The 22,763-nt window shown below is 49.2% G+C and overlaps 1 protein-coding gene across 1 annotated transcript in view; it reads left to right on the forward strand.

The window, feature by feature from the left end:
- Nucleotides 1–1,795: 1,795 nt before the first annotated feature.
- The window catches only part of DYNC1H1 (dynein cytoplasmic 1 heavy chain 1), a gene marked incomplete at both ends in the record, with an annotated part of 72,782 nt that continues 51,814 nt past the window's right edge, over nucleotides 1,796–22,763 (forward strand). The window contains 7 exons of the mRNA XM_080708200.1: nucleotides 1,796–2,051; nucleotides 15,505–15,592; nucleotides 17,968–18,141; nucleotides 18,416–18,671; nucleotides 19,179–19,365; nucleotides 21,672–21,943; nucleotides 22,031–22,258. Of these exons, the coding sequence (XP_080564326.1) occupies nucleotides 1,796–2,051; nucleotides 15,505–15,592; nucleotides 17,968–18,141; nucleotides 18,416–18,671; nucleotides 19,179–19,365; nucleotides 21,672–21,943; nucleotides 22,031–22,258 (1,461 nt within the window). The remainder of the gene's footprint in view (nucleotides 2,052–15,504; nucleotides 15,593–17,967; nucleotides 18,142–18,415; nucleotides 18,672–19,178; nucleotides 19,366–21,671; nucleotides 21,944–22,030; nucleotides 22,259–22,763) is intronic.

Raw genomic sequence — 22,763 nt, forward strand, 5'->3', positions numbered from 1 at the left:
TGCATGAGCTCATCATACAAGGGTGGTTGGAGGACGAGAGGGTGCGGGATTAATCCTTTCTTTCATAACCTCCTTAAAGATAAAAATCATCTCACTAGTCTGTGTGTCCCAGCAGCCCCTGGGGCCTGGCACCAGGTAGCTGGGCAAGGAATAAGCAGGGTGTAGGTTTCACAGCTTCCCAAAGATGATTTGGGAGAATCAAATCATACCACCATCATTGCCCCAATCAGCACTCAGCTCTCTGACTCTGCACTTTGATATTTAAAAATGCCTTTGGCTTCCCTTCCTCCATCCAACGGAAGAAGCCAGTTCTGAATCTCAACTCCCGAAGGCCAGTTCCTACCCTCAAAAGGAGCGGCCGTTTTGTGACTGAGCATGGGGAGGGGTCGTGGTGGGTCAGATCTGGGCGAACCTGGCCTGCGGCCAGCCGGGCCAGCCTTTCCCAGTGCTGAGGCCGGGGAGGGCAGCAGCCACTGCGGCAGCATCACAAGCATCGAGCGTTGCTGTTGGAAGCTGACGCTCCGTGCACACGTCCCCCTGGGTCACGGCACTTTTGCTTGGGGAACATGACCTTGTCTTTAGGAGTCCAGGTGTCCTTCTCGGCCTGACCTTACACTGCCCTGCAGTGGGTGCTCCAGACACAACCTGGGGCCTCTCTGCTTTTGTAGGGGCCTTCCTGGGCTGGAATGGCCCCTTCCACCTTCTCCCCCTCCAGCCTAGTGGCGGGACCTAGCGCGAGCCCTCTATTTCTTGCCCTATGAAAACCTTTTCATGTGTATTTCTATATACATGAGATGTGTATTATGTACTTATAACACCTACAAGCCCACACCTCAGCACTGAATGCTTACGTCCCTTCATTTAGGGAGATACACTGGTTTAGTGCCTAGAGCAGCACCCGGCACAGGCTGAGTGCTCATTACTTGTCAGCCTCAGCATGTACGTACATCATTCATCTATTCTTTTTTTTTCCTACTGAAAGTTGAACCCAGAGGCATTCTACCTCCAAGCTATACCCCAGCCATTATTTTATATTATTTTCTTTCTTTTATTTTAGGTACTGGGGATTGAACCCAGGGGCATCCTACCTCAGTCCTAGTTTTTACTTTTCTTGTTTGAAACAAAGGCCTCACTAAATTGCAGAGGGCCTAAGTCGCTGAGGCTGGCCACAAACCTGCGATCCTCCTGTCTCAGCCTCCCAAATGCTGGGATCAAGTGTGCGCCACCACGCCCGACTTTTATTTTATTTTTTATTTGGAATCCGAGTCCCGCTAAATTTGCTAAGACTGGTCTTGAACCTGCGATCCTCCCCTCTTAGTCTCCCAAGTACGGGGATTATAGGCGCGCGCCGCCACCACCCCCGGCTTCATTCACTCTTTGTGTAATCTTCTGGCTGTGTGCTATTCGCTTAGTCTACCGGAGTGAACCAGACCGTCGGGGTCCCTCCGCAGCCTGCTCCCACCTGGGGTGCAAAACCGGGACCCGGGTGCAGAGCGCGGCCCCGCCCAGCGCCTGGACTACAAGTCCCAGAAGGCCGCGCGGCGGCGGCGCCTCCTCCCGGCCGCGCGCATGCGCGACGTGGTGACGCAGCCGCGAGCCGGCGCCGGTGGTGCGGCCGGCGGGCGGGCGCGGCTGCCTTTAGGGCGGAGCCGGCTGGGCTCCCGCAGTCGGCCGTGGGCTAGCGGACGGCGCGGCGTCGGGCGCCGCTTCTCTGCTCTCCCTCGTCGCTCGCCGCTCGCCGCTCGCCGCTCGCGGCCGCCCTCTCGGTCCGCCCGCAGGTCCCGAGCGCGGCGCCATGTCGGAGCCCGGGGGCGGCGGCGGCGAGGACGGCTCGGCCGGCCTGGAGGTGTCGGCCGTGCAGAACGTGGCCGACGTGTCGGTGCTGCAGAAGCACCTGCGCAAGCTGGTGCCGCTGCTGCTGGAGGACGGCGGCGAGGCGCCCGCCGCGCTCGAGGCGGCGCTGGAGGAGAAGAGCGCGCTGGAGCAGATGCGCAAGTTCCTGTCCGACCCGCAGGTCCACACGGTGCTGGTGGAGCGCTCCACCCTCAAAGGTGCGCCGCCGCCGCGCCGGGCGCTTTGTCTGCGCGGCCGCAAGATGGCCGAGCAGGGTGGAGACGCGGCCCCGCGGTCACATGGGCCCTGCGGTTTCCCTGCGGGCGGGGCGGGGCTGGGCTCGGGCCGCAGGGGCTCCGGGCGGGGGGCGGCCGTGGGGTGGGCGGGCAGCCGCGGGGCCCAGCCCCGGGCCGGCGGGATGGCGCCGGGGCTCGGGTGGACGCGCACGGGGCGGCCTCCCCGGGGCGGCCGGCGTCGTGGCCGGACGGACGGACGGACGGGCGAGGAAGCCCGGGCCCTGGTCGAGACCCCCAAGGTCCCCGGCTACTCCTAGTCCTTCGGCCCCCAGTCTGCCGCCTGTCCTCGCTCATCGGGCCGTAGGATACTGTGCAGTGCTTAGAAGAGCCTAGTGACCGCCCGTCATATTTGAGCCTGTCTCACAGGTTGGTCAGCCGGGCAGCTAGTTGGGGTGTCTGCTTCCCCTGGACACCCGGGTGTGACGCCCCCGAGGCACACCCACATCCGCCCGGACCTGGGACTTGCCGGGCTTTCTTCCCCATTCTCCAAAGGACGAGTTGGAGAGCAGCTGTGACAAGCTGTGGATGGGTGTGGCGCCGTCCGGCTGGGATCCCAGGGGGATAAATCAGTTTTGAGGTTAGCAGCTAAGGATCGAAGGCTGTCCGAGAAGGTTTGCCAGCAAGTTTCCTACGATTTCAAAAAGCTGTGTTCGTGCCTGTCCATTGAGAGCCGCGCTATGGGCCCCACCCTCGACACACTTGGGTTCCTTCGCGGGCGTTCGTTGCTTTCAAAGGCTATTCTGGCTCAGAAGTGTTTCATTGTATCCTTGGTTTGGGCCAGAAGTGGGAAAAGTATACAAATTTTTTTCTTATATCCATATGGAATGTTCAAAGTGCATAAGCTATTTGTGCATCTTTGAAGTAGGAATGTTTGCTGCTAATGTTTGGGATTGTGCATTCCCCCTTGGAAATCATTAGTGTTAAAAAAGAAGTGAAGGTCTGGGGATGTGCTCAGTGGTACAGCCCTTGCCTAGTGTGCGTGAGGCCCTGGTTTCAGTCCCCGGTACCACAAAAAAAAAAAAAAAAAAAGGAAAAAAAAGAAAAGAAATTAATTCATCTGCTTTTTTGCCAGCAGGTTTAGTTGTAGAAAAGACAGATTAAAATCACCTGCAGTTCTCCCACCCAGATAGAACCACTGTCAGTGTTCCGGCCTAGGTCTTTCTGGTCATTTTTCAGTACCTCTACGTTAAAATAATTTTGACATATAAAATGATTATATAATATATACGTGTTACATAAAATAATTAAAATAATCTTAACCTCAGTTTTTTAAGTTATGTTCTGAATAGTTTAGCCATAGCCAATTCTTTATCTTATTTTTATTGCACCATTTATTTACTAAAATCAGTGGGCTTTTTTTAAACCTTGTGCTCATGATTTCTTTCAATGAAAAAAATTGGAAGTTGTGCTCTTTGCTTCTAGAGCGATCATTAGTCATTCATTTTTCACAAGCATCCTAGAATTAATTTTGCTAAAATTATCACAGGTAAAGGGAAACAAGTTTAAGTCCTATGCTTTTCTTCCTTTTGGCAGAGTCACTGTCCAGGCGTCCAGATTTTGGTTCCATAATGACTTGCACTTTTGAAAGTTGAATAAGGAATGAGACTATCTAAAATTGAAATCGGGCCTCATTTCCGGTAGTTATAAAAATCCTGGATATTTACAGCAATTTAATATAGTTTATTTTTTCACTAACAAATCTAAGGAAAGATTGAACAATTAATCCAAGTTTATGCCATATGATTTCATTGGTTGGTTGGTTGGTTTATTTTTGTGTGTGTGTAGTACCAGGAATTGCACCCCAGAGCACTCTACTTCCAAGCCACACCCCCAGCCCTGTTTCTTCCTTTGTGTGTGTGGTACTGGGGGTGGAACCCAGGGGCTTTTCTACTTCCAGGACATAGGCCCAGACCTATTTTATACTTTATTTGGAAACAGGGTCTCACTAAGTTGCTAAGAGCCTCACTGAGCAGCTGTGGTGGCTTCGAAACTGTGCGATCCTCCTGTCTCAGCCTCCCAGGCTCTGTGATTACAAGCCTGTGCCACGCCCAGCTTTTCTTTTTTCTTTTTCTTTTTTTTTTTTTTTTCTTTCTTCTTTATTATTTTGAAACAGGGTCTCACTATGTAGCTGAAGCTGGCCGAGAACTGATGATCCTCCTGTCTCAGCCTCCCAAGTACTGGGATTACAAGTGTGTGCCACCACACCTAGCTTATTTTATTTATTTTTTATTACAACATGTGGTGGATTTTTGTTTGGATTTTTTTTTTTTTTTTTTTTTTTTTTTTTTTTTTTTTTTTTGCGGGTCTGGGGATGGAACCCAGGGGCATTTGACCTCCGGGCTATACCCCCTGCCCTATTTTTTATTCTTTATTTTGAAACCGGGTCTCACTGAGTTGCAGAGGGCCTCACTAAGTAGCTGAGGCTGTCCGCGAACCGCGATCCTCCAGGTCTCAGCCTCCCGAATGCTGGGATTACAAGCGTGTGCCACCACGCCCGGCTCTGGATGTTTTTTATTTATTTGTTTTTGTTTGTTTGTTTGTTTGTTTGTTTTTTTACAGTACTGGGGATTGAATCCAGAGGCATTCTATCCCTGAGCTACACCCCCACCCTGTTTTGCTTTATTTATTTATTTATTTATTTATTGTGGTACTGGGGATAGGACCTAGGGGCATTCTACCTCTGAGCTACACCCCAGCCTTATTTATTTATTTATTTATTTATTTATTTATTTATGGTACTGGGGGTGGAACCCAGGGGCTTTTCTACCTCCAGGCTATACTCCCAGACCCATATTATATTTTATTTGGAAACAGGGTCTCACTAAGTTTCTGAGAGCCTCACTAAGTAGCTGAGGCTGGCTTCGAACCTGCGCGATCCTCCTGTCTCAGCCTCCCAAGCACGGGGATTACAAGCGTGCGCCACCGCACCCAGATCCTATTTTATTTTTATTCTTTATTTTGAAACAGGGTCTCACTGAGTCGTGGAGGGTCTCACTAAGTAGCTGAGGCTCTCAGAGCCACGATCCTCCTGTCTCAGCCTCCCAAATGCTAGGATTACAAGCGTGCGCCACCACGCCCGGCTTATTTCTTATTTTGAAACGGTCCTGCTAAGTTGTGGAGGGCTTCACTAAGTAGCTGAGGCTGGTTTTGAACCTGCAATTCTCCTGTCTCAGCCTCCCAGGTGCTGGGATTACAAGTGTGTGCCCAGCTATAGCTCGTGTTTTATAAGGGCTAGGAGGACACATTTCTCCATGTTGTACTCAGTCCAGTGAAGCCCAGGCTCGGGCTCCTGTTATAATCCTTAGTGGAGGCTTCAGGCTTTGTCGTCTCAGCACATTCTCCAGGGCTCTGGTCAGCATCGAAGTCGTCCAAAGAGACATTTTTCTCTTGGCCAAATGCATGGTGGATCTAGAGTTTTCTTTTACATCAGAGCACTTGGGCCTGCTTGGGCAGGCCCAGGTCACCTTAATGCAAGTCCCTGACGCAGGGCCAGCACCCCACCTTCTTCACCAGTCCTGAGCCCCAGTCTTAGGCCTTCAGCCAGATCGTCCAGTCAGACCCATCTATTTCATTTTATTTGATGCTGCGGATTGAACCCAGAGGCGTTTTACCTCCAAGCCACACCCCGGCCCTTTTTCTGCTTCTGAAGCAGGGTCTCACTAAATTGCTAAGGGTCTCTAAGTGTCTAAACCTGCAGTCCCCTGTTGCAGCCTCCTAAATATGGTCTCATTGGTCTTCCTCGCATCCTGGCCACGTGAGGGCAGTTTTGTCTGTTTGTTTAGGTGCCGGGGACTGGACTGGAGCTTGGTACATGCGAAGCGCACACTCCTCACTGAGCTGCACCCCAGCTCCTCCCTGAGGCGTTGAGATGTGAGGAGTTTGTGGCAGGACTTTCATATGGGGTAGTGTTCGAGTTAATATTGGCATTGAATCAAATATGTACATCTAGCCGGGCGTGGTGGGCACACTTGTAATCCCAGCATTCAGGAGGCTGAGACTGGAGGATCGTGGTTCGCAGACAGCCTCAGCTGCTTAGTGAGGCCCTCTGCAACTCAGTGAGACCCTGTTTCAAAAATAAAAAATAGGGCTGGGGGTGTAACTCGGAGGTAGAATGCCCCTAGGTTCCATCCCCAGACCTAAAAACAACAACAACAATACGTGCATCCAGTAGTTGATTATAATGAAGAGGTAGGCTTACGTTGACAGGGAATATAAATCTGAACTATTTAAATAAAAGACTACCAATCATGATGAAATAATATTTATTTTATGAACAAGAGAAATTGCTTTTAACTAACATCCCTTTCCTTTTTTGTGGGGGGTACTGATTGAACTCAGGAGCATTCTACCTCTAGGCTACACCCCAGCTCGATTTTATTTTATTTTTTTTTTTGAAACAGGGTCTCACTAAGTAGCTGAGGCTGGCCACGAACCTGCGATCCTCCCTTCTCAGCCTCCCAAGTACTGGGATTCAAGCGTGCACCAAGATGCCCAGCTATTCCTTTCTGTTTAACCTAGGGACGCTACCCCTGAGCTACATCCCTAACCCTTCTATTTTTATTTATTTCTGATATTGGGGGTTGAACCCAAGAGTGTTCATTCTACCCACAGGCTATATCCCCAGCTTTTTACTTTTATTTTGTTGTTGTTGTTTTATTTTTGTGTGTGATACTGAGGATTGAAACCAGGGGCATTCTACATCTAGGCTACATCTCCAGCCCTATTTTTTTTATATTGAAACAGGGTCTCACTAGGTTGTTGAGTCTCACTATATTGCTGAGGCTGTCCTTGATCTGGTGATCCTCCTGTCTCAGCCTCCCGAGTACTGGGATTACATGAGTGCACCACCACACCTGGCCTATTTTATTTTGAGGCTGGACTTCCTGCAATCTTCCTTTTAGCCTCCCAAGTACTGGGATTACAAGTGTGCACCACAGTGCCCAGCCCCCCCTCCTTTTTTTTTCTTTCTTTTTCTTTTTTTGGTACTGGGGATGGAACCCAGGGACCTTTTACCTCCAAACTGCTTGCCCAGCCCAATTTTATATTCTTTATTTTGAAACGGTCTCACTGAGTTGTAAAGGGCCTCACTAAGTAGCTGAGGCTGGCCGCAAAGCTGCATCCTCCTGTCTCGGCCTCCTAAGTACTGGGACTACAAGCACGCGCCACATGCCCAGCCAGCTCTCTATTTTCTTATGGAAAGAAGATTACAACGTGTGTGTGTGTGTGTGTGTGTGTGTGTGTGTGTGTGTGTTTGTTTTGTGGTGGTGGTACTGGAGTTCCTGGAATCCTTCTACATCCAGGCTACATTCCCAGACCTTTTTTTTTTTTTTTTTTTTGAAACAGGGTCTCTTAAGCCAGCATGGCTGGCTTCAAACCTGCACTATCCTCCTGTCTCCGCCTCCCAAACCCAAGTGCTTATATTTTTTAAAAAGTCTTGTTAAAAACCGGGCGTGGTGGCGCACGCTTGTAATCCCCGCGCTTGGGAGGCTGAGACGGGAGGATCGCACAGGTTCGAAGCCAGCCTCAGCTACTTAGTGAGGCTCTCAGCAACTTAGTGAGACCCTGTTTCCAAATAAAGTATAAAATAGGTCTGGGAGTATAGCCCAGAGGTAGAAAGCCCCTGGGTTCCACCCCCAGTCCCACCGAAAAAACTAAAGAAGAAAAGAAAAGAGGAATCTGCTTTCTGTAATTCCGAGTCTGCAGGAAGTCACTCCCTTACTGTGCTTATGAGCTGGTGGCCAGCTCTGTCCATCCCTCAGCGGGACAGTGAGTTGCGCTTTGGCTTGAAGTGCCTGCTTGTGGGGCAGGGCCTCGCGGGCGGAGCTGCCGGCCTGTGACTGGCGGGGTCAAGGGCGGGCTGTGTTCATCTGAGCATCCGAGGCTGGAAACTGCCACTGTGGCTGAAAGTAGTGGCTGCCTTGGTACGTACTCATCTTAAGGGTGTGATCACAGTTTTTCCTGAGACAGGTCATTTGGGGCTTCGCCTCTTTTATTTAACACAGAGATGACTAGTGAATGTGAAAGAGACTAGAGCCAGGCGGGCGCGCGCACTTGTAACCAATCCCAGAGCGCGGGGGGTGGAGACAGGAGGATCGCAGGTTCGCGGCCAGCCTAGGCTACCTAGTGAGGCCCTGTTTCAAAATAAAGAATAAAAACCAGGAAGCCAGGCATGGTGGCACACGCATATAATCCCAGTACTTGGGAGGCTGAGACAGGAGAATCACAGGTTTGCGCCCAGCTTCGCTACTTACTGAGGCCCTCCACAACTTAGTGAGACCCTGTTTCAAAACGAATAAAAAAATAGATCTGCCGGGCATGGTGACGCACGCTTGTCATCCCTGCACTTGGGAGGCTGAGACAGGAGGATCGCACAGGTTCAAAGCCAGCCTCAGCTACTGAGTGAGGCTCTCAGCAACTTAGTGAGACCCTGTTTCCAAATAAAGTATAAAATAGGTCTGGGAGTATAGCCCGGAGGTAGAAAGCCCCTGGGTTCTAACCCAGTACCCAAAAAAAAAAAAAAAAAAATTGGGCTGGGGGTATAGCTCTGAGGTAGAATGCCTCTGGATTCAGTCCCCAGTACCAAAAAACAACAACAACAAAAGTGGAACAGCTTATTCATTTATTTATTTTGTGGGACTGGAGATTAAATCCAGAGGCATTCTACCTCCAAGCTACACCCCTAGCCCCATTTTTTATTCTTTATTTTGAAACAGTCTTACTAAATTGCAGAGAGCCTCGCTGAATAACTGAGGCTGGCTGTGAACCTGCTGTCCTCCTGACTCTGCCTCCCAAGTACTGGGATTACAAGTCTGTACCACCATGCCTCCTAGCTTAGAACATTTTATAGTACCCAACTTTGGAAAGATGTAATCGTGTGGAGAGTCTTCTAGGAAAGGATTTTGTGGGATTTTCAATTATTTTCTGAGAATTTAATTTTCAGAAAGAATGGAGAAATTTAGTGAATTAATGACTAAAAACATATAAGACAGGTTGGGAATTCATTATCCGAAACGCTTGTGAGCAGAAGTGTGTCAGATTTTCGTCGGGCACGGTGGCGCACGCTTGTAATCCCCGCGCTTGGGAGGCGGAGACAGGAGGATCGCGCAGGTTCAAAGCCAGCTGCGCTGGTTTAAGAGACCCTGTTTCCAAATAAAAAAATATAAAATAGGTCTGGGAGTGTAGGCCGGAGGTAGAAGGGCTTCCAGGAACCCCAGTACCACCAAGAAGAAGAAGTGTGTCGGATTTGGGGTTTTTGCGTAGGTCTTACCAGTTGAGCATCACCAGTGTGAGCTCTGAAGTTCTCCAGTGTGGACCATTCTGAGCTGCCGCGCTCACACGTTTTGGGCTTTGATCTGGGTTGGGGATGCTCACCCTGCTCTTGTTTCTGGCCTTGGCCCAGTCCCCGAGATTAAGTCCACAGGGAACATCTTCCTGCCAAGCCCAGGTCTTGTGGTGCAGGAGGAGCCGCCGCCTGGCTTCCTGCGCTGGCGTGGCCGCTCCCCCGCAGGACAGAGCTTCCTTCCACAGCAAGATGAGGCCGAGTGTGCGGGTGAGTGACATCTGTGTGCAGTAAAGGAAAGCGGCCAGACACGCTTCATCTGACCAAGTAAAGCTGGGGGAACCTGTCCCCAGGCGCTTGGGAGGATCGCAGGTTCGAGGACAGCCTCAGCAAGTAATGAGACCCTGTTTCAAAATAAAAAGTAAACCGGGGCTGGGGATGTAGCGTGCAGCTGGGGGCCTTGGGGACAGGGTAGGCGGAGCGCAGGGAGATTTGGTCTAGCTTTGTTCCTGAGGAAACTGGAGGCACCTAGGGCTTTTTGTTTGCTTGTTTTGTTTTGTCTTTTAGGGGAAGATAAGAGGCTTAGCTAGGGAAGTGGGAGGACAGATAAGAGAGGGTCCATTCCAGAGAAAAGCTCTGGAGCAGCTGTCTCCAGAAGTGGAAAGTGGCCAGAGCCCTAGCACTTTAAGACTCAGGAGAGAAAAGGATGTGTTAAGGAGGATTCTGAAGTCTGAGAACTAATCTCTCTAATTACTTGGTATCTATTAAAGTGTGAGTGTTTGTTTTAATCGATTTTATATCAGTTATTTTTCCCCTTTTTTTGATACTGGGAACTGACCCCGGTGGCGTTCTACCTCTAAGCAATACCCCCAGCCCTTTTTTATTTTTATTTATTTATTTATTGCAGGTCTGGGGATGTAACTCAGACATTCGATCTCTGAGCTACACTTCTGCCCTATTTTTTAATCCCAAGTCTGGCTCCTTAAGCATGAATAACTTAGTTTCTTACGTCCTTGTTTCTCTCTTTTATGGAAATTCCGAAGTGAATTTGCTTGACGTCACACGGGAGTGTCACGTAGGGTTTAATGCCGCCCTCGTGCACTGAGGATGCTGTGGGGGCATCTTCAGGCTTCTCAGCAGGTTCTTAGCTTCCAGGCAGGCAGGGGAGGCTGTCTGTGGCAGGACACAGCTCCTCAGCAGGGCACCAAGTGGAGGCTGTCCAGGGGCAAGGAAGCCCACCGGAGACAGGAAAGGGCGAGGTTAAAGAAGAGGAGCCCCCCCCCCAGGTTAAAGAAGAGGAGGGCCGAGGGCCGGGCATGGCGCCACATGCCTGGGAGGCAGAGACAGGAGGGGATCGCAGGTTCGAAGACAGCCTCGGCAAGTAATGAGACCCTTTTTCAGAATAAAAACTAAAACAGGGCTGGGGATGTAGCGAGCAGCTGGGAGCAGCGCAGCGGCTCCTCACTGGGTGCTGTCCCTCCCACCGCCCGCTCATCACGCTGTGAAAACATGCCCGCCTGCTCAGAGGGCGGTGTGGTTCTTAGGCTAACTCAGCTGCTGCCTTTCATTTATTTCATTAAACAAGACACAGTGCTCACTTGGTGTGCAGCATAATGATATAAATCACGGGCAGTGTGCAACGCCTCAAGCTAGTCTTTCCAGAGTGAAGAGTGTGTGCTAAGTGCCCCTTTGAACATCTCCGGAGGCTCAGCAGACCCTCAGGTGGACCAGCGAGGCCACAGGCCCCGTGCGGGTCACTGCAGCCTGCGCACAGGGACTCGGCAGGCCCCGCGTTCCTGGTTCTTTGATGATGTTGGAATGTTGTGTATTAGCCAGAACTTGCCTCGGACATCAGGGAGGTGATTCAGGCTTTACTGAAATACACTACCTGATAAAACACACAGGATTGTGTTTGTACCCAAGATTCTAAATATAACGGCATTAGCAAAGAGCCTTTTTGCTATAGGAATCAACAGTCAGATGTCTTTCCTCCGCTGAACAATTTTGAAATGTCTTTATGGAAATAGAATATCACATTTTTATTTGGAACCTGTAATAATTTGCAAAAAGGCAAAAATAAGTAATGTGATGGCAGTGTATCAAATAACGGAAGTTCTGTAAATGGAATTCAGACAATGAAGCTTCATCTCATCTATTTATAGGGATTATGCATGGAAAGATGAACCCAAAGTGTACGCTTGTGACGGGGCTTCCCTAAGTTTGCCTGGTCTGAGAAGCTGGGTGTGGGAAGCGGAGGCGCCCGGGCTCCCAGGATGACGTCACGGGCGTGCCCAGGCCGCCGCATGCAGGCTGCAGCATCCCCGCGGAGCCCCTGCTTGGGAGGCCCCGGGCCGCTGCCGCTGGGTCTGCAGGCCGCTGGGTCTGCAGGCACGCCGCCCAGGTGGGCCTGGGGTAATGAGCCAGTGAGCAGCATGTTTTAGTTGTGTCGTGCTGTCCTCTAGTGATTACTCGCACTTTCTATGTTGCCTGAGTTATTTTAAGGACACTTTGTCTTTTTATATAAATCATAGAGCAGTGTTACGGCAGGTTCAGAAACGAGGTGGAAAATATTTCATAATCCCACCACCTCCCACCACCTTGACAGCAGCTTTAGATTGAGGTTCTTCTTGAGGGATTTTTTTGGGGGGTCATTTTGGAACGGGTCAAACCCGGGTGAAACAGTTTGCAAAAGGCAGAAGTAATGGGACGGCATTTTACCAAATGTGTCGTAAGTCTGTCAGTGGGGTGCGGACGCGGGGACTGCGCAGCCTGGGCGGCTCTGCCCTCTGCGCGGGCTCACGTTTACTGACCGTGCCTCGGGGGCTGCAGGCTGCGCGATTTATCCTGTGACGAGGGCACATGGAGTAGCTAGAAAATGCTGTTCATTCATGCGGAGTCTTTAAGGTTTTTTGTGTAAAAAATTTATATGCTTGTATATTTCATATTTATGTGTTTTGTAAGTGTATTACATATTATATTTATATATTTATGCTAATATGTAAATACATGTTACATGAGTGTGCATTTACATATATTTGTTTTAATATAAATGTATATATTTTTTGTGGTCCTGGGGGTGGAACCCAGAGGCTTTCTACCTCTGGGCTATACTCCCAGACTTATTTTCTATTTTATTTGGAAACAGGGTCTCACTAAGTTGCTGAGAGCCTCACTCAGTAGCTGAGGCTGGCTGTGAACCTGTGCGATCCTCCTGTCTCAGCCTCCCAAGCCGGGGAGTACAAGCCTGCCAGCCCGGCTTATTTACATATTAAAAGCCCTGTAGTACTAGGGTTGAGCAGGGGCATTCTATCTCTCAACTACACCTCCAGCCCTATCTTATTTTTGAAGCAGGGTCTCCCTAAATTGCTACGATCCTCCTGTCTCAGCCACCCAAGTACTGGAACCACAGGTGTGTGCCACCACACTTGATGTGAGCTTAGATTTTTTAACTAAAAATATTTGGCAAGCCTGTTTACAAATAAAATATAAAATAGGTCTGGGAGTATAGCCTGGAGGTAGGAAGCCTCTGGTTTCACCCCCAGTACCACCAAAAAAAAAAAAAAAAAAAAAAGCTGCACATGGTGGCACACGCTTGTTATCCCAGTACTTGGGAGGCTGAGACAGGAGGATTGGGGTTCATGGACAGCCTCCGCTACTTAGTGAGGCCCGCTGCAAGTTATGAGATCTTGTTTCAAAATAAAGAATTTTTAAAAATAGGCCTGGGGGTTTAGCTCCGAGGTAGAATGTCCCTGGGTAACACACACACACACACACACACACACACACACACACACACACTTGGCATAACGCTGATAATCCCAGCGCTTGTGAGGCTGAGACAGGAGGATCACGGGTTCAAGGTCAGCCATAGCTATTTATCAACACCCTATTTTTAAGATAAAAAATACAGTGTTGGAGATAACGTAGAATGCCCCTGGATTCCAACTCCAGTACCACAGAGAGAGAGAGAGAGGGAGAGAGAGAGAGAGAGAGAGAGAGAGAGAGAGTGTGTGTGTGTGTGTGTGTGTGTGTGTGTGTGTGTACGTGCACGCGCGCGCCCAGCTAGGTAGACCTGTATGGTGGCACACACTTGTAATCCCAGTACTTGGGAGGCTGAGACAGGAGGATCATAGGTTCATGGCCAGCCTCAGCAACTTAGCAAGGCTCTCTGAAATTGAGTGAGACCCTGTTTCAAAAGTAAAAAATAAAATAGAGCTGGAGCTGGAGCTTGGAGGTAGAATTCTAGGCCCTGGATTCTACCCCAGCAAACACACACACACACACACAAAAAAAAAAAAAAAAAAAAATAGGGGTTTGGCATACTAGGATGTTCTGCTACCTACTCCTTCCTCTTTCTTAAAATTATATAAGCTGATATCTTGGGTTGGGGATTTACTTGGTGGTAGAGCGCTTGCTTAGCATGTGCAGGGCCCTGAGTTCATTATCCAGTACTGCAATAGAAGTATAATTTTTTTGTGTGTAGTACTGGGGGATGGAACTCAGGTGCCTTCTACCTCCAGGCTATACCTCTAGACCTATTTTATATTTTATTTAGAATCAGAGTCTCACTAAGTTGCTGAAAACCTCGCTAAGTAGCTGAGGCTGGCTTCGAACCTGCATGACCTTCCTGTCTCAGCCTCCCAAGTACTGGGGTTATAAACCTGCGCCACCACACCCATCTAAATAAATAAGTATTAATATATCCTGTTCTTTACTGTAAAGTTATTAGAGGGTGTTTGTTAGTTTTTCTCATCTGAAAAGTAACAAAGCATCCCCAGCCTTATTTTTTATTCTTTATTTTGAAACAGGGTCTCACTAAGTTGCGGAGGGCCGAAGGGCCTCACTAAGTAGCTGAGGATGTCCCAAACCATGATCCTCTGGTCTCAGCCTCCCGAATGCTGGGATTACAAGCGTGTGCCACCACGCCTGGCTCACACACTGCCTTTGTTTCAGGCCCTGTGCACCCAGATTTCATAGTTTTAGTCTGAAAGAAACCTCAGGTTGGCAGAGTCTCGGCCCTGGAGTCTAGTGACTGGAGAGGCTGGGGGCCATAGTTTCGTGGTAAAACGCCCCTCTCACTGGAGGAGTTTGGCACAGTCCCTCCCCACAGTGGAGGGGGATTTGGCAACATAGATCAAGCCAAAAAATGTGCATGCCTGACAGCCAGCCCTTTTAGAAAACCCCCCCTCCCATACTGGGGATTAAACCCAGGGGCGTTCTGCTTCTGAGCTCCACCCCAGCCCTGTGTTATTTTAATTCTCAAACAGGGTCTCATAAATTACAGAGGGCCTCGCTATTCCTGGGGGAGGCTGGCGTGAACCTGCGATCCTCCTTTCTCAGCCTCCCATGTTTCTTGAGGCTCTTACAGTTAAGTTCCCGCAGTTTGTTTGTTCATTTGTCACACCACAGCCTCATTTTTTATTCTGAGTTGCGAGGGCCTCACTGAGTAGCCGAGGCTGCCCATGAACCTGCAATCCTCCTATCTCAGCCTCCCAAGAACTGGGCTTTCAAGTGTGGAGTCCATGCTTTCAGAAGGGAGCCCTGTGTGCACAGGGTTGTGCTGTGTGGACCCAGCATGGTCCCGGCGTCCTCACACCTCCTGGGCAGAAGAGGAGCTGTGGAGTGCCTGACTGCTGCGGAGGGCGGGGCAGGCCAGGTGAAGGGCTCCGGGCCCTGGGGGTCTGCGCGGCCGGTCTGCACTTTGGAATCGCGGGCCTCTGAAGGCTCAGTGTGGCGCTTTCCAGCTTTTACTTACATTGGTACCTAGAAAGCGGGAAGGGTAGCCGCGCTGCCAAGCAGTGGGGCTCAGCGTCCGCTATGCGCAGTGCCGGGTGCTCCGCGCTGAGGACGCGCTGGGAGTATGCTAGCGTGGGGGGCTCCCGTGGGCCATCGAGCTACCCAAGCTCGCCGCACCTCACGGCACGCAGGCCACCAAGGCAGTAGTCGGAGACGGGCAGGACGGGGAGAAGTGGCACCGAGTGACTGAGGGGTTAAAGGTCGGGTAGGGGCAGGTGGGGATCATCGTTCTCTAAGCAGTTGGTAAATAAGAAACAAGCTGTTGACGTGACGCTAACATGATGGCATTGTGATTTGTAGAGGATGTTGGTGATGAAGGAGAAGAAGAAAAAGAATTCATTTCCTATAACATCAACATTGACATCCATTATGGAGTGAAGTCCAACAGGTAGGTAGTGTGCGCGCACCGTGGCGTCTGCACTTGTGACCTCGTCACCAGTGCTCACTGACTCAGGCTGACCCGAGCACTCTCAGACTAAATTCATGACCTTTGGTCTCATGTCTTCAGATTAAGAGAATTTCCAAGTCTGTATAGGTCTAAAGTGTTTTTTGTTTTGCTTTTTGTAAGTACTGGAGTTTGAACCCAGGGTCATTCTATCTCTGAGCTACGCCCCCAGCCCTGTTTTTAACTCTTTATTTTGAAACAGGGTCTCGCTAAGTTGCGGAGGGCCTCACTAATCACCTGAGGCTGGCCTCAAACTCGCGACCCTCCTGTCTCAGCCTCCCAAATACCAGGATTACAAGTGCGCACCACCACACCCAGCTAAAGAACTTTAATTGCCATGTCATACATTCATCTTCTGTTTGAGCTATAAGTGCTTACCATATCTAACAGCACTCTCAGGTAAACATTCTCATCTACAGGCCTGACACTTTTTAGGATAACCCTGAAGGTAGCATTGCTGTTCAGATGCAAAGCATCTGCAGGTTTTGATGCCACCAGATGCCCACCTTCCAAAAGACAGTACCAATTTGCCTTCCAGTGGAAGGGTCCAAATTTAAATACGTAGATGCTGGATTTTGTTTTGGTTGTCAATAGTTTTGGGTTTTTTTTCCAGTAATTTCAGTATTACAGAAGAGGCATGGATGGTAGATAGAATGGCAACTTTTTTTTTTTTTGCAGTAGTGGGGATGGAACTCAGAGGCATCCTACCTCAGAGCCATAACCCCAGCCCTAGTTTTTATTCTTTACTCTTTATTTTGAAACAGGGTCTCACTGAGTTGCAAAGGGCCTCACTAAGTAGCTGAGGCCGTCCTCAAACCCAGATCCTCCTGTCTCAGCCTCGCAAATGCTGGGATTACAAGGGTGTACCACCACACCCGACTTATTTGTGTGTGTGTGTGTGTGTGTGTGTGTGTGTGTGTGTGTGTGTGTTATTGAGGATTGAACCCAGGGACATTTTACCTTTGAGCTTCACCTCGTCCCTTTTTATTTTTTGTTTTGAAATGGCCATGCTAAGTTACAGAGAGTCAGTCCCTCTACAGTAACCAAGGCTGTCCTTGAACCTGCAATCCTCCTATTTTAGCTCTCAAGTGCTGGGATTAGAGGTATACACCACCACACCCAGCTGACATTGACATTTTTGATGCTTACAAACAGTGACTTGTGGAGTGTCCCTCAACTAGGTTTGTCTGAAGCCTCCAGGATTAGATTCAGGTTGTACATTTTTTGGCAATAATGCTGCTAAAACTTTGTTAGCTCCCAATGTGCCATAAAAGTCATTTGTTGGCTTTTTGAGTAACGTGAAGTATTGTATATCCAGTACTGGCCTAGGAATTAGAAAATTCAAGCTTTGTTAGTTTCTTAAAACTAAATCAGCTAACTTCAAGTACTTTGTATGTAGGCTACAACAGTAAATATAGAGTGGTCTGCAAAGAAATGCAACTCGGTTCCTCGTCCCAGGAAGGTTTGGTCTTGAGAGGATGATTGACAAGTGCACACCAACTGTAATACTCTGCAGAGTAGCTTGGGAACCAGGAGATGGCTTCTGACTAGGGGGAGCCTGTGGAGAAGTCACACCGATGTTGGGTTTGGAGGGTGACCTAGGGCCTGAGCAGGTGCATATAGATTTCTCGAGCAGGCACACACACAGATGTGTAGGGAACGGGCATGCAGTCAGGTGGGGCTTGAGTGAGGCCGGGGCAGTTGATAGGCCGGGCTAGGGGCTGAGATGCCTCTGCAGCGAGCGAGCGAGCAGCTTTCGCTGGAGGACGCAGCGGTGAGGCCTAGAACAGCAAGCAGGAGGTACGAATTAGCGCAAGATCAGCTTAAGTGCCTCTTGGTTTGTAGCTCACAGTTGCTAGGATAGGTCAGTTTTAAGCCAAGATTGTAAATCAACCCATAGATGAGACATTTATCTCTGCCTGGTTTCATGAGAACATTTCATAACCAAAAGTTTGATTCAGTAGTTCTCACATAGTGGGTAAAGAAAGACAAGCAGTGCGTTTATTTCACAGTTAGAAAAGCAACAATTTGAGTTGGGCATGGTGGCACACGCCGTAATCCCAGTGCTTGGGAGGCTGAGACAGGAGGATTGCAGGTTCAAGGCTGTTTCCAAATAAAAAATAAAGTAGGGCTGCAGTGTAGCCTGGAGGTAGAGACGGCCCCTGGGTTCCATCTCCAGTATCACAAAAAGCAGCAATTTATTCTTAATATGGTTTTTAAACAAAGTTTTTGTTTGTATTCAGCACAGAATGCCAGTTACTGAGGCTGGTTGGGCACGAGGCTCTGTTCTGATCGTCTCTGGCTTGCTTTCTCTTCAGCTTGGCGTTCATTAAGCGCACTCCTGTCATTGACGCCGACAAGCCGGTGTCATCTCAGCTCCGCGTCCTCACGCTCAGTGAAGACTCGCCATACGAGACGCTGCATTCTTTCATTAGCAATGCGGTGGCTCCTTTTTTCAAGTCCTACATCAGAGAGTCTGGCAAGGCAGACAGGTAAGAGCTGTTTTCCTTCTGTGGCTCGGGTGGCATGTTCCTCGGTGTTTACCATGCAGTGTGAAAGCTGATGGAAAACTAGGGGTCGGGGAGGGGCTGGTGAGTCTAGAGGGCCACTCCTGGCATTAGACAGTATGTGTGCTATTGACACCTGGCCCATTAGACAGTATGTGTGCTAGTGACACCTGGCCCATTAGACAGTATGTGTGCTAGTGACACCTGGCCCCAAACAGCAGGTCTCTTGGGCCTGCCCTAATGTTTTCTGTCTTTCTAGGGATGGTGATAAAATGGCTCCTTCAGTCGAAAAAAAGATTGCAGAACTTGAAATGGGACTCCTTCACTTACAGCAGAACATCGAAATTCCTGAGATCAGCCTGCCAATCCATCCGATTATTACAAACGTGGCGAAACAGTGCTACGAACGCGGAGAAAAGCCCAAAGTGACGGATTTTGGAGATAAAGTGGAAGACCCAACTTTTCTCAACCAGTTGCAATCTGGAGTTAACCGTTGGATCCGAGAAATTCAAAAAGTAAGAGCACAGCATTGAGAGTTACTTGTAAAAGGTGGTAACATGAATATTTGTGGGGAAACTGGTTCGTGAGGTGACTCCGTGATAACCTGGTAGTGATACTTCTGGGCCAGGCAGCTCAGCACAGTGCTGGCACTACTTTGGGTGCAGTTTGAACTGTTTAAACGTTAACCCCAGCCAGGTGTGGTGTCGCATGCTTATAACCCTAGTACTTGGGAGGCTGAGACAGGATATTGCAGGTGTGAGGTCAGCCTCGGCCAGTAGTGAGACTCTCATCAACGTAGTGAGACCGTTTCCAAGTAAAAAAAATCAGTCTGGGGGTGTAGCTTAGAGGTAGAATGCCTTCGGACTTAATTCCCAGTACCGCACATACAAAAAAGCCAGCCCCGAGAGAGTGATCTGAGCAGCATCCTGCCTCTCACTCGTCATGTGTGTCCCGTTAATGATACTGTTCTTCTCTGTTTGAACAGTGAATGCACTTGAATGACTGTTGTTGTATCTTCAAAGGTGACCAAGCTCGACCGAGATCCCGCATCCGGGACCGCCTTACAGGAGATCAGCTTTTGGCTCAACCTGGAGCGTGCCTTATACCGCATCCAGGAGAAGCGCGAGAGCCCCGAAGTCCTGCTGACTCTGGACATCCTGAAGCATGGCAAGCGGTTCCATGCCACCGTCAGCTTCGACACCGACACAGGTGACCGCCAGGACTGGGAGGCTGGCCGAGAGGCCCCGGCCTGGCTGCACGAGGTCTCTTATGTGATAATTTACAGGAAAACTAATAAAACGTGCTGTTTTGAGGTGGAGGGGGTTCTGGGGATGGAACCTAGGACCTTGCGCATACCAGGCAAGAGTCCTACTGCTAAGCTACGCCCCCAGCCCTGCACTGCTACTTCACTTACGTGTGTCTGTACTTGGGTTGAACCCAGGGGCATTCTACTCTGAGATGTGCCCCCTGGCACTTTTTTAAATATTTTTATTGGAAACAAGGTCTTGGTTGCTGAAGGTCTCATGTTGATTATGTCCTCAAACCTGCAATCATCCTGTCCTAACTTTCTGGTTACAAGCACGTTTCCACCATGCCCATTTTTAACTTTCTTTCTCTTTTATTTCTTTGCAAGGAGACTCACTAAGTAGCTGAGGCTGTCCGCGAACTGTGATCCTCCTGTCTCAGACTCACTCCCAAATGCTAGGATTACAAGCTTGTGCCACCACACCTGGCATCTTTCCCTCAATTCTAGGGAATTAAAATGGTTTTCTAGCCGGGCATGGTGGCACATGCCTGTATTCTCAGTACTTGGGAAGCTGAGATAGGAAGATTGCAGGTTCATGGCCAGCCTCTGCACCTTAGTGAAGCCCTTCACAACTAGTGAGATCCTGTTTCAAAATAAAGAATAAAAAATTGGGCAGGGGGTGTAGCTTAGAGGTCGAATGCCCTTGGGTTCCATCCCCAGACCTGCAAAAAATAAGTAAATAAATAAATTTTAAAAATTGGGCTAGAGGTATAGCTCGGAGGTCGAATGGCCCTGGGCTCCATCCCCAGACCTGCAAAAAAATAAGTAAATAAATAAATTTTAAAAATTGGGCTAGAGGTATAGCTCGGAGGTAGAATGGCCCTGGGCTCCATCCCCAGAACCAAAAAAAAAAAAAAAAAAGGTTTTCATATAGTCGTCTTTTTCCCTTCAGGACTTTTGAGGCCATTGGTGTTTAGACACGGTATAGAGAGCCCCAGTAGCCCTGTCTCTCTGCTGCTTGGCTCCGTGGTGTAAAGTCAGGTGTGCTTTTGACAGTGGTTAAACTGAGCAGAAGCTGTTTGCCCAGAGGTGGGACGGGTGAGGAAGGAGAGCTGGCCAGTGCTCCTCTATTTCTGTATTTCTGTCTTTACCTACCTCTTTCCCTTCTCTGCCTTTCTCCTATTCTGAGTGGTCCAAATAGACCTCATTTTCCACTAATGCTGAAATGAATACTCTGATTTTTTTCTCCCCAAATACCTCTGAAGCCTTTATTTCTTTTCTGATACTTCTCTCTTTGTGCCAGAGGACATCCAGACACAGGCGGTTCCTTCTGTGATTTGATGTGTGTAATAACACACTGGCCTGACTTGAGTTGGCATAAAATTTAATTAGTGTTCTCAAGGACAATAGAATTTTAGTTTCTCTAAACTTAATTGTCATTGGTAGAACGTGTAGATAATGTAGAAAGCAAGAAGTAGTCTGTGTGGCTGCCACCCTCGGTGTGGGGTGCGTATGACTTGACCTGACTCTTTAGTAATGCCGGAAATTGAACCTAGAGGCACGCTCCCTCCAAGCTACAGCCCAACCCTTTTCGTTTTTTGTTTTGGGTTAGGGTTTCTCTAGTTTGCTGGGGATCTTGCTGCATTTCTGAGAGGCTGTTTTCAAGTCTGTAGTCCTCCGGATGTGCCACCACAGCTGGCCAACCCTAGTTTTACCTTTTTTTTTGGTGATGCTGGACTAGGTATTGAACCCAGGAGCCTTCAACCTCCAAGCTATGACCCCCAGCTTTGTTTGTTTGTAAATAGGTTTCTAAGAGTGTCCTTGTATTGCAGAGCTTGCCCTCGAACCTGCAGTCCTCCTGTCTTAGCCTCCCATGTACTGGAATTATAGGCGTGCATTACCATGCCCATCTTGACCCTACTCTTAAAAAAGCAAAACTGGGCCAGGCATGGTGGTGCAGGCCTGTTAAATCCCGGTACTTGGGAGGCTGAGACAGGTTCAAGGCCAGCCTCGGCAACTTAGTGAGTTGAGGCCTTGTTTCAAAAAATAAAAAAAATAAAGCTGGGAGTAATAGCTCGGAGGTAGTATGCCCCTGGGTTCATTCTCAGTACCAAAACAAAGCAAAACTGGGACCACACCAGGGTTGTTCTGTTGTACAATTTCTGTCAATTCTTTGCAACATCAAAATGTTCCAGTGTAAGAACATATTAGAGTTTCCTTGCTTTTACTACTTTATAAGAAAGCATTAACTGTCTGTCTGCTGATGTAGGTCTCAAACAGGCTCTGGAGACAGTGAACGACTACAACCCCCTGATGAAGGATTTCCCTCTGAATGACTTGCTGTCCGCCACCGAGCTGGACAAAATACGGCAGGCGCTCGTCGCCATTTTCACCCACCTGAGGAAAATCCGAAACACAAAGTACCCCATCCAGAGGGCACTGCGTTTGGTGGAGGCCATTTCAAGAGACCTGAGTTCTCAGTTACTCAAAGTCTTGGGGACTAGGAAATTGATGCACGTTGCTTATGAAGAATTTGAAAAGGTAAGTCTAGATAGGTCGAAAGCCGACCCCAAGGCAGCAGGTGAGCGTGCTCTCCCATGTAAGCTGGGCCTTCTACTTGTGCCCTAGGTCATGGTCGCCTGCTTCGAAGTGTTTCAGACTTGGGACGACGAATACGAGAAGCTTCAGGTGTTGCTGAGAGACATCGTCAAAAGAAAAAGGGAAGAGAACCTGAAGATGGTGTGGCGGATCAACCCCGCTCACAGGAAGCTTCAGGCTCGCCTCGACCAGATGAGGAAGTTCCGGAGGCAGCACGAGCAGCTGAGAGCCGTCATCGTCAGGGTGCTGAGGCCGCAGGTGAGCTCGGGCCCGCGTGCGCCGCTCAGCCTAGCCCTCTCTTCCCAAAATCGCTCCTTCTTTCTGCTTTGCCAAGCCCTTTTTCATCTTCTTCCTTTCTTCTTTACCAGTTCTTTTTTTCCATTTAAAAAAATGTAGCCGGTTGTGGTGACACATGCTTGTAATCCCAGCATTCGGGAGGCAGAAACTGGAGGATCACGGTGTGCGGACAGCCTCAGCTACTTAGCGAGGCCCTTCTCAACTCAGTGAGACCTTGTTTCAAAAAATAAAAAATAAACCCGGGTGTGGTGGCGCACGCTTGTGATCCCAGCATTCCGGAGGCTGAGACCAGAGGATTGCGGTTCGCGGACAGCCTCAGCTACTTACTGAGGCCCTCTGCAACTCAGTGAGACCCAGTTTCAAAGTAAAGAATAAAAAATAGGGCAGGGGGTGTAGCTCAGAGGTTGAATGCCCCTGGGTTCCATCCCTAGACCCACAAAAATAAATAAAAGAAAAATGAAGAATA

Source organism: Muscardinus avellanarius, assembly GCF_963383645.1.
Source record: "Muscardinus avellanarius genome assembly, chromosome: 12".
NCBI lineage: Eukaryota > Metazoa > Chordata > Mammalia > Rodentia > Gliridae > Muscardinus > Muscardinus avellanarius.